Source organism: Dama dama, chromosome 17, assembly GCF_033118175.1.
Source record: "Dama dama isolate Ldn47 chromosome 17, ASM3311817v1, whole genome shotgun sequence".
NCBI lineage: Eukaryota > Metazoa > Chordata > Mammalia > Artiodactyla > Cervidae > Dama > Dama dama.
The window spans coordinates 32558347-32576197 of NC_083697.1; the positions used below are offsets into that span (position 1 = coordinate 32558347).

Consider the following 17851-nt stretch of genomic DNA (forward strand, 5'->3'; position numbering starts at 1 on the left):
TCAAAATGGAGTCCCAAAAACCCTTTCAGAGGATCACCAGGTCAAAATTACTTTCATAAAAATACCAAGACTTGATTTGCCTTTTTCACTATGCTGACATTTCCATTGATGGCACAACAACAGTAGTGAGTAAAACCGCTGGGGGCATTAGTATGAACCCAGTCAATGGCACCAAAATGTATCAGTAGTCACTGTATTCTTAACATCACACATTCACAGTAAAATAAATGCTGTTCTTTTCAGCAATTAAAGAAATTTAACTTATTTTTTTCATAAAAAGATGCTATTTATGTTGACCTATAATGGGTTTTTATTATTTAAAAGTGTGATACTAAATAATTTTTAAAATGCCTTCATTTTAATTTCTAATATAATATTGATAGATATAACCCATACATATAAACAAAAAGTCTTTGAGATCTTTGGTAATTTTTAAGTGTCTAAAAGAGCCCTGAGATCAAAAGTTTAAGAACCATTGCCAATGGATTACCTAATTTGTACAGGAATTGGGGGAGAAATATAGAAAAGAGATCTAAAATTCAACGATATGCTTGGCAGATGTGACGAAAGAAATTAAAAGCACGGTAGGAATCCTAGATACTGGTGCTTAGATACTTTGAGTGAAATAACATTAATTAAGCACCAGACACCTCATTTTGCTTATATGAGTAGATATTCTACTTAAGTCTAGGAGAATATTCCATGATTAGATCTGGTTGCCTATTTCAGTTACAACTTACTATGTTATCAATACATAGTTCTTTTGAGGGTTAAGTAGAGCTCCTGTTTGTGTGGAATAAATTAGTATTAGTTCTTATTGCTGGAAGCAAATGATTAAGTTGAATCACTTTTTCTTATTGCCCAAAGAAAGCTGTTAATAGACTTCAAAGGACATGGCTGACACTCACGCTATTGTGAACAGTATCAGGGATATGACTCATAAATTAAAGACTAACTGGAAGAAATCCTCAGAACCAGTTCACATTCTCTAGATACATTTGAGAGAATGAGAGACACAATTCAAGACTGAGACTTATTGCATCCTTCAATGAATACCAGCAACTCCGAAAGAATGTCAGAGCTCAACAAATACAGTTCACAAGAATGCAACCCAGGCCCATACATAGCAAACACATATGTGTGAAAGACAGTCTTTAGACAGGACAATGTCATAAATGTCTGAAGACTTGTAAAAATTGCTCCTGACACACATCACAGACAAATACTGACCAAAATACAGAATTACGAAATTACATAATATCAAGATGACACAGGCCCTGCATGATCTATGGGGAGGAAGAGGAAGAAAGGCACTGAGGGGGTGCAATACAGATGCATATACAAAGAGATATAGAAGGCAATCAACGCATGCGCTGGTGTGAACACTTACCTACCTACATTTGAATTTCAATGGTTCCAAGTTCTTCAGGTCACACACACATGGAAACTCCAAAGAATGGAGATCTGGAGAGAAGATCTCAAGTTGAAGAACCTTTTTCCCCCTGAGTTTTCAGTTTAATGTTTCAAACATTGGTATAGATTATAGGTCCAGAAAAGTATGCCAAGAATTCTAGTAACTCAACTGAAGTTATGTGGATCAATTACTAAAAAGTATAGGTTTTTAACGAAGATAACACATGTTTATCTTATTCCTAAGAGAAGGTCCTTACAATGTTATAAAATTATTAAGCTGATTAATAGGACATAATGATGAAACTGTGTCAAAGTAACACACACATATAGATAATTCAAAAGACATAGGTTCTACATTAGTATATAGATTTGCTATGTATAGTATTAATAGTATAAAGAGTACAACAGTCCTATTTATAAGCTTGCACAGAAACCACATCTATAGTCTAATTATATACAGTGGAAACAATAAAAACAAGTAAATATAAATCCTGATGAGTTGGATAAAAATCATTTGGGTATAATAAAGACCAAAAAAATTGCCCTTTACTAATGGCACATCTATATTTCCAAAAATATATATAAAAAGAAAAATTATATATGATGTAACAGTGCAGTATAATTTGTGAGCTGAAGCAAGTTGTAGCTCTATCATCATGTTGAAAAGTAAACTGACTTAAATACAGCAACCAAGAGGATGGTCTGTGGTTAAAAACTTTATACATACACATGTGCAAGTACAAGACTTCCTGATTTCAGTTAAACTTATTACCTAGTATCTTTTTGTTGATTGATCAGGAAAGGGAAGAATTTTTATTCTAAATCTAGTGCTGAGCAAATAAAACCAAAAATATTTACAACTGTTTAAAATTAACTTCAAATCAATTATTTTGAAATTTCTGTTACTCAAAACATGCATTTCATGTTATATTTGCATACAGATTACCTTTATAATTTAAGCCCCAGGTTACATATCTCAATGATAATCAGCAATTTTAAAGAAAAAAAAGAAGAATCAAGATTCATTAGTATTTTAGAGTACTAGAGGTTTAAAAATAATAATCTTACACATTTCGTACTTTCTGAAAGTTAACAATAAAAAGTGGAAAAAGTTTCTAAGCTCTGAAACTAAAAGAGTCCCTACAGAGCAAAATTTCCCTTCTGTAAAAGTTCTAGAGATAAATGACAAAATTACATGAATGAGTATAACGTAAAAACAACAGTAACAATGGAAAATCTCAAAGCAAATCACAAGAGAAAGGAAAAATATTTTATTATTCTTAAGAGGCCTGTTCTCAATCCAATGACATCTAGAATGATTATGTCTTAATCTAGTAGATAATTTTTTCCCTAGACTCACTTCAGGTTAAATTACTTACCACAGATCACCTACTGTTATAATGAATTGTTACAAAGAAGATTCCATTAAGAAAATTCTCTGCTTTCATCTCAGACATAAACTGGTCTTTAAAAGGTTAAAGCTGTCTGTTTTTTAGAAGAGGACTACAGTCAGCTATTGCTTAAGTAGCTCTTAATTGAGAGAAAAACATTCAGTCTTGACTCTCCTATGGCATGGCTGAAAGGCCACATCTACAGTAAGTATGAATTTAAGCATAAATTTTGTACAGCCAATTGAGCTGAGAGGCTAATTTACAGATAACACATGTATCTTGTAATCATATGTGTTTAAAAACATAAAAATTCTGTTTTACAAAAGAATGCTTTGGTTTTAACAACAACAACAAAACAAATAATAGTAGTTACCCTAGAGAATTACTATGATTATGTTTTTACACTTTAAAATTACATAAAAGTTATTTGCAACACATAAACTGTGTTAAGAAATATCTACGTAAGCCAAAGATTTCTGACTTCTTTCCAGTAAACATTTTTCAATTAAATTTATTTTTCAATAAATAAAATATAGGCAGTTTGCTGTTAACTAGATTTTATTTGTAGTTAGAAAATAGTTACTAATTTTCATACAAGTTAGTTTACATATGACACTTTTCTGCTCTAAGTTTCTTGCTGAATGAATTATTTCAAGTGGTCTAAATTAAAGATGTGCTGATATCTGACCAAAATCCATTGTATATATATCTCTGACTTTTGCCACAGCTCTGTCAAACAAGAATGTTTATGTCAGTGTCATCTCTGGCACCTACAAATTTCTGCATAGTCAATGATCATGTGTTTGATACCATCATATTTCAATTAGTGTAACATGAACAATAAAAACAAGGCTTGGTCTTTCAGTTTTACCTTCACTATCTAAATATGCACTTTCAAATACAGGTAAACATTTCATATAAAAATTTCCAAATGTGCATCACGTGCTGAAATTCTATCAGCTGAAATGTAACTGTGTATTTATATTGCAATATTAAAATGTGGCAATAACTAATGATGGTGAAAGCTATATAAATGTAAAAATTAAATCAGGGCAGAATAACAGAGATATTATCATCTATTCTCTTCAGAATTTACAACAAAAAATAAATGTAAGGAGTTTTTTTATTTTTAGTTAATTAATTCCACTCCAGCTATGAATCTTTCAAGAGAAAGTCCAATTTGAGAATTCTTTACATCTTATGAGGATGAGTTAAAATCAGAGAGCCAACTCTGCCACCTTAAATTTTCACTATGAGGACTTTCTCAAAAGTAATATTCAACAACATCTTATTAGTCACCTTCTACACGTTTTTACATGTTAGAGAATGAGAAACCCCAAACATATTTTGTTACCCTACTGTCCTCAGTTAAAATTGGTTGTTTAGTATCATGCTAAACGCACTGTCATGATTATAAAAGCAATCTAGAAGCTAAAAATGTGGCAAAAAGTTATTACTTCTTTAATATAATGTCAATCTTAACATTGACATTATACATATATAATTAACATACATATAATTATATATAATTAACATATTATATATATATATAAAACCCTATAATTATATATATATAATTAACCCTAACCCTAATTTAGGGCTTTATATATATATATATATATATAAAACCTTATAATTTTATGTATATATAATTAACATTATATATAATGTTAACAAAACTATAGCAATCACTTCATTTTTTTGTGATATATTTTGAATTCTTGTATTCAGAAGTTCATTCTATAATAGCCAAAACTGAATATTACTGGTAATAATTGTTCATGTGGAATTAAACTAACATATACATTTGGTACACCTCTACTAAAAACCAAATTAAGAGTCTGTCCATTAAATAACAGTATTATTAGAGTAACAGTTTAGGAGGATTATGATGAAGGGCTAATACTCTAATTGGTCAAATTTAATAGGCAGAACTAGCAGAACAAGAACAATTAAGGCACAAGAACAATTAACTGCTCTGTCCTTCAATAAAACAATTTGTTTAAAATGACATTACTTGTAGCAGAACTTCATGAATGTCACCTGCTTCAGAATGATTAGAAAGCTCTGTTGGTCAAACAATGAAAATTCCAAAATTTTTACAAAGAGAACAGCAATTAGTAAATAAAGAATTCTAATATAAGTCTTTCATGCACTTCAATGTACTAGAGTAATCTGAGAAACTGTGTTTCAATAGATAGAACTTAAAAGTACATCTCCCATGCCGTTTTAAAAAGAGAAAAAACAGAACAGAATGTAAAATGAAAACTATACTTAGGAAAATTAATGTAATTAAGAAAAAAGACAATAAATTGCAAAGATACACTGTTTTGTCTTTTCCCCTTTAAGTTAGCCAGAAAGGTTTTAGTATTTAGGAAATTTGCAGAATTATTAATTAGCTTATACCCACAGTAAGGAAACTTTGAAACTAGTTCCTCATTCATGCAAAGCAAAAATCATTTCTCTAAGCATCTAACATCTAGGAAGCATTCTTTCTTACCTATAATAAAGTAATACCAAAACATAAACAAGAGGCTCAGGCCAAAGTGCATTTTTAGTTTTTAATCAGGATTATTCCTTATTAATTTCTATTCTTCTTATTTTAAGTAAGAATAAAAATCAAGTAAGCCAAGTTAATCAGGCTGTTCATTACAAAAATGAAGAATATTATTAGAATTGGGAAACTGCTGGTTGAAATGAAAGTAGCAGCTAATACTAACTACATATTAAGTGCTCTTTATTTTTTTTTTAAGTGCTCTTTAAATTAGAAGAGAGAAGATATACTTTACAAGCCCATTTTAAACAACTGAATTTAAGTACTGGGCTTAATAATTATATTCAATTTTTAGGATCTGACACTCCATGAAATGCACTTCTTAAATCACACAGATGGCCTCCCTCCAAACATAGTTCAATTATTGTAAGTCCACGTGGCAAATAAAATTATCATGAGAGTATGCTAGAGAGATTTCAGGAACCATAAAAGAAGAGAAATTGACTCTTTCAGTAATAAGGAGTTATTAAGATATCACAGAAAAATCAGCTCTATTTGTAAAAATCGTACACACACACACACACACACACACACACACATATGTATGTATATATGATACCAGTTGTCACATGAAGAAGCCTATCATAGACTGTGCATATTAGTTACTTCAGAAGGAAACTAACTTTTCCTTTCCTGATGACATGTTTATTTCCTCTACTCTTTTCTCTGACGGCATAGGTTATATAAAACAAGTAACTTATAGTCTTTGCTTTAATGCTTATCATCATTAATAATTTTTCTTAAAATTATTACAGATTTTTCCCTACATTTTATGTTTGTAGCATAAGTGTACTAAGAAAAACTTAAACTCTCAGTTACGGAGTTTTCCAAGAAATATATATTGGTTATCATGGTTACTTGTAATATAATAAAAATGGTGGCCATCCATAGCTTCTGCAATAAGGTGCTAAACTATCCCGGTGCTTTGCTTTAGATAACTGGTTTATTTCTATTCAAGCTGCAATCAAATTTCAAATATACATATGCAGATTTGTCAAGTCTGTGGATCACCTATGGTAAATTATTAACCACAGAGCTGGCACTATTAACTGCCAGCTTGTTTTCAATGCCACTGTTTCCTACTGCCATGTATGTAAACAGCAAATATAAACTAATGTGATATGCAAGAGTTTATAACGGTCCTAACTTATTTAATGAAGAAAATGCATACCAGTGACGTATTTTTCTTCCAATCATTGATTTTGCTGATTAAAAGAATTTAGACAATACAAAGCACCCAGAAAAGTCAATCTATTATAATAAATATTTTCCAAATTCCTACTATATACCAAAATGGTGTTCTATTTGAAAACAGCTGGGTATTTGAACAAATTTTTCAGTCTTCAGTGCAATGTTTTGGCACTGGGCAACCAAAGCCAAGAAAAAAAATATCCAAGAAACTAATGAGATTAAAAATACCTACAATAATAAGTTTGAGTTCTGGTTTATAGAACAACTAAAACTTTAAAGCTGTAACTACATAAAGAAAATACAGCTCACATTTCCTCAAACTGAATGCCAAACTGTCAACATGATTTTCTCTAACCACATCAGTCAGGTATTCAGAATATTTTGGAAGGCCACAAAACGGAAGTGCTTTCTCACCACCTGGAAAACAGGTATGACTTTTTCAAAAATGAAAATTTGAAATGATTTTCACTAAACAAAAAGTTTCATTCATGTTATTTTATTTAAATATGATTTCATTTAGAAATATAATTGATGCAACTTTTCTAGCTAAGTAATTATAACTTTTTCTATTCAGATAGTCTACATTTAATTGTCTGAATATAAAAAGTTTTAATTGCTTCACTAGTGGGGAAACAAAAGAATACATCTAGTTTTTAGTTTAAAAGTCTTAGCCGTTTCTAAAGTTTTAGAACTCATGAAACCTGAGTTTCATATAGCTTTATCAAAGGGTATTAAAATGACTTTACTGAGTGTTTTCATTATGTATCTTTCCTGCATGTTAGGAAACTTGATTTCCTATTTATTGTATTTCAAGATCTGAAATGCTCAGAGCTGTCCGCTAAAAGGATAGGAATCAAGATATCCTGAGTCTCAGCCTGGTGTCAAGCCACCTTTAAGACTAACAATTTGAAAATGTTCTCACTAGAGAAACTATGTTGGTGAGTCTCTGTGACCATTTCAGTATTTTCTTATCTTCATATTTAAAAATTTTTAACTATGAAGCTGAAGAGTACCTCCTAACTACTAAGGAGACAAGTTATTGGGCCTGAGGGTAGAGTTAATTTTTCTGTTAGAGTAACAAGGAGGTATTTATCATTCAACTATTCTACTCAGAAAGTAGCAGAGGCTTGTGTACTGAAATTCAATGGCAAATACACATAAAAAGGAATTTCATTTATCAGTTCTAATAAAAAGTGCCTCCTGTGTTTCAAAACGCTCTCCAGGTGGACGAGATCAATACCAAATGATCTGATCTTGGCCAAGACCTAAAATTTAGTTCAAAAGTATTAAACATATTTTAAAGAAAATAGTAATAATGGATACAACAAAGATGCTTAATAATTATACAAACAAAAAAGGATATAATTTAACTTAAAGAGCATTATGAAGAAAAAGAAATGCTTCACAAACTTTGATTCCCATGATAGACAAATGTAGAAGGAAGTGAAGGAAAGAACATAGTTACAAGTTTGGTATTTCTTTTAAAATACTAAAGGTAACTCTATTTCTATTTTACCTAATAAGTTTTTAAAAGTGCATTCAAACTGCAGCTTTTAGAAGAAAGGAATAAAAACATCACTGTTCCAAAAATGTTCTAAGAAAAATTAATATAGCTTTCCAAAATATCTAAGTTATTTTTTGGGAATACTTGCACATCTGGGGGTGGGGGGGTGAGTAACAATGTTTACAAAAGAAATATATCAGGCATTTAGACCATGCATTCTGCGTGTTAACATTACCTTCTCAGTACATTTTCCTACAGTGTGATATCCTAATTAATAGAGAATCACAATCTCCTTCAGATTAGAATTAGTGATGTTTTTGAAGACCATTCTGGCTATTTGATATGCTTTTGTACAGATTTTTGAACAACTTCCTCAAAGGATAAACAGCAAGTTTAGGTGCGTAACAAGACTAATTCTTTTACAGCCAAAGCTGCCATAGTAACTTAACTAGTTTCTTTCATTTATATCTTTCTAAACCATTCTCCCACTTAGCTCTTGTCCCCCTTTTGCAGATATCCAAGCTTAAATGAAATGGAAGGAAAAGGAAGTGACATGAATTTCACTTGCCAATGATTTCATAATGCAATTCAGATACCTGTGTATTATGATCAAATTTCAATTCTTTAGGGACTGGCTATTCATTTTGTAGATTATCCAGATTCTGCATTTCTGCTGTGCCTATTAATATGTTTAGGGCATTTTCTTTTCAAAAGTAAACCCACCAGAGGATAAGAAAAAGAATTGAAACTAACCCTATAAAGACTACATCTGTTATCAGTTCAAGTAACAGGCAAGTCATTTAATGAATAAGGACTTTTATTATCATTATAATGGATAATTTTAATTCAGAAGTTTAAAACCAGTGTTTCTTGGAAGGATGTGACTTGAGGACACATTCTGTTTAGCCTGTACAGTGCTAAAGAAGCAAATGTAATCCAACATTTAAAAAGAGAAGTCACAAAAAAGTTAGTTTTTTAGCTTCCTCCTACCACCAAATGAAAAGATTTGGCAGTAGTTGGCCAAACTGCCACACAGAAACAACGGCTAGAGAAGAGCAGTAGCTCTCCCCCTCCAACGGGAAAAGGGCTATAGTTCCCACCATTTGCTGTTGTCACTAACACCAAGGTCAAATGTCAGTAGTCATTTGTCATCAATGTTTACCTTTCCTTTTTTAATTATTCAGAACATTTCTTTGGACTCATGAAGAAATAACAAATATACCTAAAGACCCCCATGTTTCTAGAACATGGGAAAGAACACAATTACATGTTCAATATAAAAGTAATTTTGTCTCTGAAAGAGACTTCAACTTAAAATATCATGATGAAATAAGTCACAAAAAGACCATATTTGTATTAATTCTAGGAACACACCAGAAGTTGAGTGTTTGATCCATGCAGTAATTCATAGAAGACAGATGATTTTTTTGTGATATTTAAAAGTATGGTGAAGAAGACTTCATTATTTTTATGTTTGTTTAATCAACAACCATTTAGGCTCTCTGAAAACTGACATATCATTCTGACATAAAACATTCTAAGAATGTTTTACAGAGACAAGAAAGTTCTGTTTACATGTAAAACTTATTAAATTTCTGAAATTAAATATCGGCAATTGCTCTGAACCTTATTTTTCTGAGGCCAGATTTCATTACTTTTTTTTTTTTTTTTACTGTTACAAGTAAATTCAGCATCTAGAGGAAATAATTTTATTTATATAGACAGTGCTTATGTTTTAAAGTTGCTTCTGGTATTAATCTAAAGTAATAAACAAAAAACTGTTTTAACACTTTATATTTTTAAAAGCGGACATGGAACCTTCTCCAGGATAGATCACATCCTGGGCTATAAATCTAGCCTTGGTAAGTTCAAAAAAATCAAAATCATTCCACGCATCTTTTCTGATCACAATGCACTAAGATTAGATGTCAATAACAGGAGAAAAACTATTAAAAATTCCAACATATGGAGGCTGAACAACACGCTCCTGAATAACCAACAACTCACAGAAGAAATCAAAAAAGAAATCAAAATATGCATAGCAATGAATGAAAATGAAAACATAACAACCCCAAATCTATGGGACACTGTAAAAGCAGTGCTAAGGGGAAGGTTCATAGCAATACGGGCTTACCTCAAGAAACAAGAAAAAAGTAAATAAATAACCTAACTCTACACCTAAAGCAACTTGAAAAGGAAGAAATTATGAACCCCAGGGTTAGTAGAAGGAAAGAAAAAGCTGGTTCTTGGAGAAGTTAAATAAAATTGACAAGCCATTAGCCGGACTCATCAAGAAACGAAGGGAGACAAATCAAATCAACAAAATTAGAAATAAAAAGGGAGAGACCACAACAGACAACACAGAAATACAAAGGATCATAAGAGACTATTATCAGCAACTACACACAAATAAAATGGACAACTTGGAAGAAATGGACAAGTTCTTAGAAAAGTACAACTTTCCAAAATTGAACCAGGAAGAAATAGAAAATCTTAACAGACCCATCACAAGCACGGAAATTGAAACTGTAATCAGAAATCTTCCAACAAACAAAAGCCCAAGACCAGACGGCTTCACAGCTGAATTCTACCAAAAATTTAGAGAAGAACTAACACCTATCCTACTCAAACTCTTCCAGAAAATTGCAGAGAAAGGTAAACTTCCAAACCCATTCTATAAGGCCACCATCACCCTAATACCAAAACCAGACAAAGATGCCACAAAAAAAGAACACTACAGGCCAATATCACTGATGAACATAGATGCAAAAATGCTTTACAAAATACTAGCAAACAGAATCCAACAACATATTAAAAAGATCATACATCATGACCAAGTGGGCTTTATCCCAGGGATGCAAGGATTCTTCAATATCTGCAAATCAATCCATGTAATACACCACATTAACAAATTGAAAAATAAAATCCATATGATTATCTCAACAGATGCAGAGAAAACCTTTTGACAAAATTCAACATCCATTTATGATAAAAACCCTCCAGAAAGCAGGCATAGAAGGACCATACCTCAACATAATAAAAAGCTATATATGACAAACCCTCAACAAACATCCTCAATGGTGAAAAATTGAAAGAATTTCCCCTAAAGTCAGGAACAAGACAAGGGTGCCCACTCTCACCACTACTATTCAACATAGTTTTAGAAGTTTTGGCCACAGTAATCAGAGCAGAAAAAGAAATAAAAGGAATCCAGATTGGAAAAGAAGAAGTAAAACTCTCACTGTTTGCAGATGACATGATCCTCTACATAGAAAACCCTAAAGACTCCACCAGAAAATTACTAGAGCTAATCAATGAATATAGCAAAGTTGCAGGATATAAAATTAACACATAGAAACCCCTTGCATTTCTATACAGTAACAATGAGAAAACAGAGAAATTAAGGAAACAATTCCATTCACCACTGCAATGAAAAGAATAAAATACTTAGGAATATATCTATCTAAAGAAACAAAAGACCTATATATAAAAAACTATAAAACACCGGTGAAAGAAATCAAAGAGGACACAAATAGATAGAGAAATATACCGTGTTCATGGATCAGAAGAATCAATAAAATGAAAATGAGTATACTATCCAAAGCAATCTATAGATTCAATGCAATCCCTATCAAGTTACCACCGGTATTTTTCACAGAACTAGAACAAATAATTTCACAATTTGTATGGAAATACAAAAAACCTCGAATAGCAAAAGCAGTCTTGAGAAAGAAGAATGGAACTGGAGGAATCAACCTGCCTGACTTCAGGCTCTACTACAAAGCCACAGTCATCAAGATGTGGTACAGGCACAAAGACAGAAATGTAGATCAATGGAACAAAATAGAAAGCCCAGAGATAAATCCACGCACTTACGGACACCCTATCTTTGACAAAGGAGGCAAGAATATACAATGGAGAAAAGACAATCTCTTTAACAAGTGGTGCTGGGAAAACTGGTCAACCACTTGTAAAAGAATGAAACTAGAACACTTTCTAACACCAAACACAAAAATAAACTCAAAATGGATTAAAGATCTAAATGTAAGACCAGAAACTATAAAACTCCTAGAGGAGAACATAGGCAAAACACTCTCCGACATAAATCACGGCAGGATCCTCTATGGCCCACCTCCCAAAATATTGGAAATAAAAGCAAAAATAAACAAATGGGACCTAATTAAAATTAAAAGCTTTTGCACAACAAAGGAAACTATAAGTAAGGTGAAAAGACAGCCCTCAGATTGGGAGAAAATAATAGCAAATGAAGAAACAGACAAAGGATTAATCTCAAAAATATACAAGCAACTCCTGCAGTTCAATTCCAGAAAAATAAAAAACCCAATCAAAAAGTGGGCCAAAGAACTAAACAGACATTTCTCCAAAGAAGACATACAGATGGCTAACAAACACATGAAAAGATGCTCAACATCACTCATTATTAGAGAAATGCAAATCAAAACCACAACAAGGTACCATTTCACGCCAGTCAGGATGGCTGCTATCCAAAAGTCTACAAGCAATAAATGCTGGAGAGGGTGTGGAGAAAAGGGAACCCTCTCACACTGTTGGTGGGGATGCAAACTAGTACAGCCACTATGGAAAACAGTGTGGAGATTCCTTAAAAAACTGGAAACAGAACTGCCATATGACCCAGAAATCCCACTCCTGGGCATATACACTGAGGAAACCAGAATTGAAAGAGACACGTGTACCCCAGTGTTCATCTCAGCACTATTTATAATAGCCAGGACATGGAAGCAACCTAGATGTCCATCAGCAGATGCATGGATAAGGAAGTTGTGGTACATATACACCATGGAATATTACTCAGCCATTAAAAAGAATACATGTGAATCAGTTCTAATGAGGTGGATGAAACTGGAGCCCATTATACAGAGTGAAGTAAGCCAGAAAGAAAAACACTAATACAGTATACTAACACATATATATGGAATTTAGAAAGATGGTAACAATAACCCTCTATGTGAGACAGCAAAAGAGACACAGATGTATAGAACAGTCTTTTAGACTCTGTGGGAGAGGGTGAAGGAGGGATGATATGGGAGAATGGCATTGAAACATGTAAATTATCATATGTGAAACAAATCACCAGTCCAGGTTTGATGCATGATACAGGGTGCTTGGGGCTGATGCAGTGGGATGACCCAGAGGGATGGGATAGGGAGGGAGGTGGGAGGGGGGTTCAGGATGGTGAACACATGTAACCCATGGCAGATTCAAGTCAATGTGTGGCAAAACCAATACAATACTGTAAAGTAAAAAAAATAAAAATAAAAATAAATAAATAAAATGTTCATAGCAAGAAATCACAAACCATACCATTATTTTGTTTCTTGGTTTTGGTGTTGATTAACATGGACAACCCTTCAACAATTAGTCCCATTTAGTAATTAGACCACTTCTGTATTTTTGAAACATTGTAATTTAATGTTGGCTAGTTACTAATTTTATATGCTACTTATTAATATGAATGATTTGTTCATAATTTTTCTAAATATTTTTAGTGTATACTACAGTAATGATGATTTTTAATTTCTCCCCCACAGATAAAGCAAGTTTTCAATTTTGTTTACCATTCTCATTGCTATAGTTCATCAGCATGCCACAAAAGACAGTCAAGAGCTTCTCACTGGCGGGATCTGTTTTACTGCACAGTGACCTTAAATGGTCAACTACAATCTGTGCACCACCTGCTTGGTCAACTGCACTTCTGCCCTCATCTGTAAAACAAAGAGTCAAATTAAAAATAAAAGAAAAAAGAAATGTACCTTAAAATTTCAAATACAAAACATAACAGAGTTATTCCTTATTTAGTACACAGAAAATAAACCAAAGTAGGGCATTAAATGTCTTCTTGGAAAACAAAACAAAACAAATAAACATGGAAATGGGGGTGGGATCGGGAAGAGAGGCAATCACTTTTTAGGAGAAAAAAGATTATTCTCCTTGGTATCATATAGGAACTTAAAGAACTTCTCTGGGTCTTAAGACTTTATGACTGACGTGAAATTTTTCGTCTTCTCTTTCACAAATGAAAACTCTGTGTAAGAGGAAAAAAACTGGAACTAAAATTTGATTGGAATTTTTTTCTCAGTTTGGAAACCACTAAATATCTTTCTCTCAGTGTTTTCAAAGTCAGTTACTATCAAAGACAACCATCTGCAGTATAGCGTAACTCTACATTACAATATGTAATTTCTAAAGATTGGTACTAGGGTCTTTTTACTGGCATTTTCTATAGTATATATTTCCTTTTCCAACTCTTAGTAGTTTGCATTTCATTTTTCCTTATTCTCTCCATTCAAGAACACACCGATACACTTAGACATTATAATCAATGGTCAAATGGTCAAACACACCTTCTGCTATGTATACATCTACATCACATAGAAGAGATATCATTTAACTGTCAGAACATAGGTATCACTTTAAAATACTTTTGCAAACCCTGAACACAGAATTAGAAAGAGACGAAAGAAAGAATATGCCTTTCTAAATCTGACTTCCTTATATAAAATATGATAGACTCTAGAACAGTGCATACAATAAAAATGAGAGCCACAAATGTGAACTAAATAATTAATTTAAATTTACAAGTAGCCATATTAAAAACATAAAAAGTGAAAAATTAGTTTTAGTGATATGTTTTACTCAATCCAAAATCTCTAAAATATGATCACTGCAATACACAATAAAATTGCTAGTGAAATATTTTACATTCTCGTCTTAGTAATAAATCTTTGAAAGCCAAGTGTATTTTATATTTTACACTACAGTTACATGTCTATTCAGACTAGCCACATTTCAATAGCTCAAGAGTCAAACCTGGATAGTGGCTACCATACTGAATTGTGAAGCCATAGAAGCATACAAAAGGATCAGTAAAAGAAATGTCTCATAGAAGAATTACTGCTCTGAAATTAGTTAGTAAATGAAATCTAATAAAAGAACTGAAACTAAGATATATCTTTATAACTGTTGCTGAATTGTAATAGAAAATGAAACAATACATATCATTTCCTGTGGCAGAAATACACACACAACTTATATAGCAGGACTTCATAATTTCTGAAAATTTTAAGGAAATCTGTACTAAAATGAAACAAATTAGTTGTGTTCACTCAAGTTTTGTGTCATGCCCACTTGGCTTCACTGTATTGTTATATAGATGCAGAAAAGGACTCTATGCTAATTAGCTAATAAGATCATAGAAAGTTCTTCAGTACCAGCGTAACTAACTAGTCACATGAGCCAGCCAACTATAGTACATATCTCATTTAGAGTTTTCTTTTCCAATAACATAAATGCAAATTATCTACATTGTTGGGCACTTTGTATGCAGATCATGTCAGAAAAAACTAAATATCAGGATGACAAATCTAGCTCAGACCTTCAATATTATGCACATACAGTATCTGTTGTTGTTTAGTCACTAACTCATGTCCGACTCCTGCAAGTGCATGGACTGTAGCCCTCCAGGATACTCTGTCTATGGGATTTCCCAGGCAAGAATACTGGAGCAGGTTGCCATTTCCTTCTTCAAGGGATTTTCCTGACCCAGGCACTGAACCCACATCTCCTTCATTGGCAGGTGGATTCTCTACCACTGAGCCACCTGGGAAGCCCACATATACAATATACCCATCCCTATATTGCAAAGTTCAAGTAGTTTTTGACTCTAACTGTTGAGTAAGTATAGGCTTTCAAAACATAAATTGTGTGTGCTTAGAAAGCTAAGCTGGCTTCCTTTCGATATTCAGGTACTCAATACTCAAAACATTAAATTCAAGAAATTTTAATACAAATTATGTTCATCAAATTCAGTAATGCAATAAGTAAGAACATAACTACAATTAAAAGGCAAATTACCTACTTGTGTTTCAGGGCCAAAGTATTTTTCTTCTCTTCCTCAGCTTTCCTTCTTTCCCTTCCTCCCAGCCTGCCCTGTTTGCACTGTATACAACATAGCTATGTGTTATCAAGAGTTGGGGCTGCAGAGTGTAAGCTCAATCTCTACCTTAGAAATTACATCATTACCAAATTTAAGAAAAGCACATATAAAATATCTGAGTTAAAGAGAATTTTATTAAAGAATCCGAAGATGCAAAGAAACAAGAATGCTGTGTCCATTTACTCTATCAAAACCAGTGAATAACTTTTTAAAGGCATCTCACAAATTATTTAGATATATATTAGAACATGTCATTACACGAGTCCATTCAAATTGTTTTTCCACAGTAAAGGTAGCTCTATAGCTTTATGCTATGATATTAAAATGAGTATTATTATTGTTCACTTGAAAATAACTTTCAAAAGATTCCTTATCCTAAACTTTCATATCTCTGAATGCAGGCTCGTTTTTAATTCTCTGATAACAAGTGACTTCTAATTTGTGAAGCACCCTGTGCTGTCACTTCTAGAAATATAATTTACATTTTTATTTTCCATAAATATAAGTATCCAACCACTACCCAGCAACTCTTTAAGCCCTGCTACATCGTCTATTCAAGGCTATGGTTTTCCAGTGGTCATGTATGGATGTGAGAGTTGGACTGTGAAGAAAGCTGAGCACTGAAAAATTGATGCCTTTGAACTGTGGTGTTGAAGAAGGCTCTTGAGAGTCCCTTGGACTGCAAGGAGATCCAACCAGTCCATCCTAAAGGAGATCAGTCCTGGGTGTTCATTGGAAGGACTGATGCTGAAGCTGAAACTACAATACTTTGGCCACCTCATGCGAAGAGTTGACTCATTGGAAAATACCCTGATGCTGGGAGGGAGTCGGGGCAGGAGGAGAAGGGGACGACAGAGGATGAGATGGCTGGATGGCATCACCGACTTGATGGGCATGAGTTTGAGTAAACTCTGGGAGCTGGTGATGGGCAGGGAGGCCTGGCGTGCTGCGATTCATGGGGTCGCAAAGAGTTGGACGCGAGAGAGACTGAACTGAACTGAACATTCTTTAATGTTGACTTGTCACAGAGAGTAGCTTCCAGCACAAATAAGTACACTGTGTAACAGTAGGGCTTTATGCAGTAGGGCTAATGAAATACTGCACTTAATATTACTCTTCAGTTCAGTAGCCAAAACCAGGAAGCAATGAAATTTGTATGCCTCACAAATGAGAAAAAAATGTGAGCAAGTTGGTATTCCACTATCAGGTACAAGTTATGCACCAAGGCTGAGGAAAGAACCTGAAAACAACCGCTGAATACAAGCTCTGTGACATGCTACAGTGTATCCTACTTTCAGATTTGCTTGTATATTGTGGCTAAACTGGTAAAGAATCTGCCTGCAAAGTTGGAGACCTGGGTTCAATCCCTAGGTTGGGAAGATCCCCTGGAGAAGGGAATGGCTACCCACTCCAGTATTCTGACCTGGAGAATTCCATGGACTGTATAGTCTATGGGGTTGCAAAGAGTTGGACAGGACTGAGTGACTTCACTTCCCTTTCCCAAACGTCTCATAGGAAGTAGGCACTCAATATGTAGTGAATGAATGAGGCCTTAGGCTACATTTTGGTAAATTACAATTCACCTTGGGGATGGGAGAGTGAGAGAAAGAGAAGGAGGGAGGAGGCAGGGAAAGGGAGAGAAATGGGAATGAAAATCATTTACTTCTTTTTTAATGATTAAACCACAATATAGTTTAACTTTCCTTGTGTTATGAGCTTTGTTTAAATGAAACCGTGTTGTATTCATTCTTTTTGTGCCTTCTTATACTGAACAGTGTGTTTATGATATCCATCTACTCTGTTACATGCTTCTTTGCTGTACA

General features: G+C 33.3%; 1 protein-coding gene across 5 annotated transcripts in view; it reads right to left on the reverse strand.

Annotated features, from left to right (window-relative positions):
• RAP1GDS1 (Rap1 GTPase-GDP dissociation stimulator 1) overlaps positions 1 to 17851 on the reverse strand; it is a 155678-nt gene that overhangs the window by 37022 nt on the left and 100805 nt on the right. For 4 of the 5 annotated variants that reach the window (XM_061164365.1, XM_061164366.1, XM_061164364.1 and 1 more), the window contains one exon: positions 13651 to 13797. The exons of the other annotated variant lie outside the window; for it this stretch is intronic. In XM_061164365.1, the coding sequence (XP_061020348.1) occupies positions 13651 to 13797 (147 nt within the window). The remainder of the gene's footprint in view (positions 1 to 13650; positions 13798 to 17851) is intronic. 5 annotated transcript variants of the gene reach the window in all.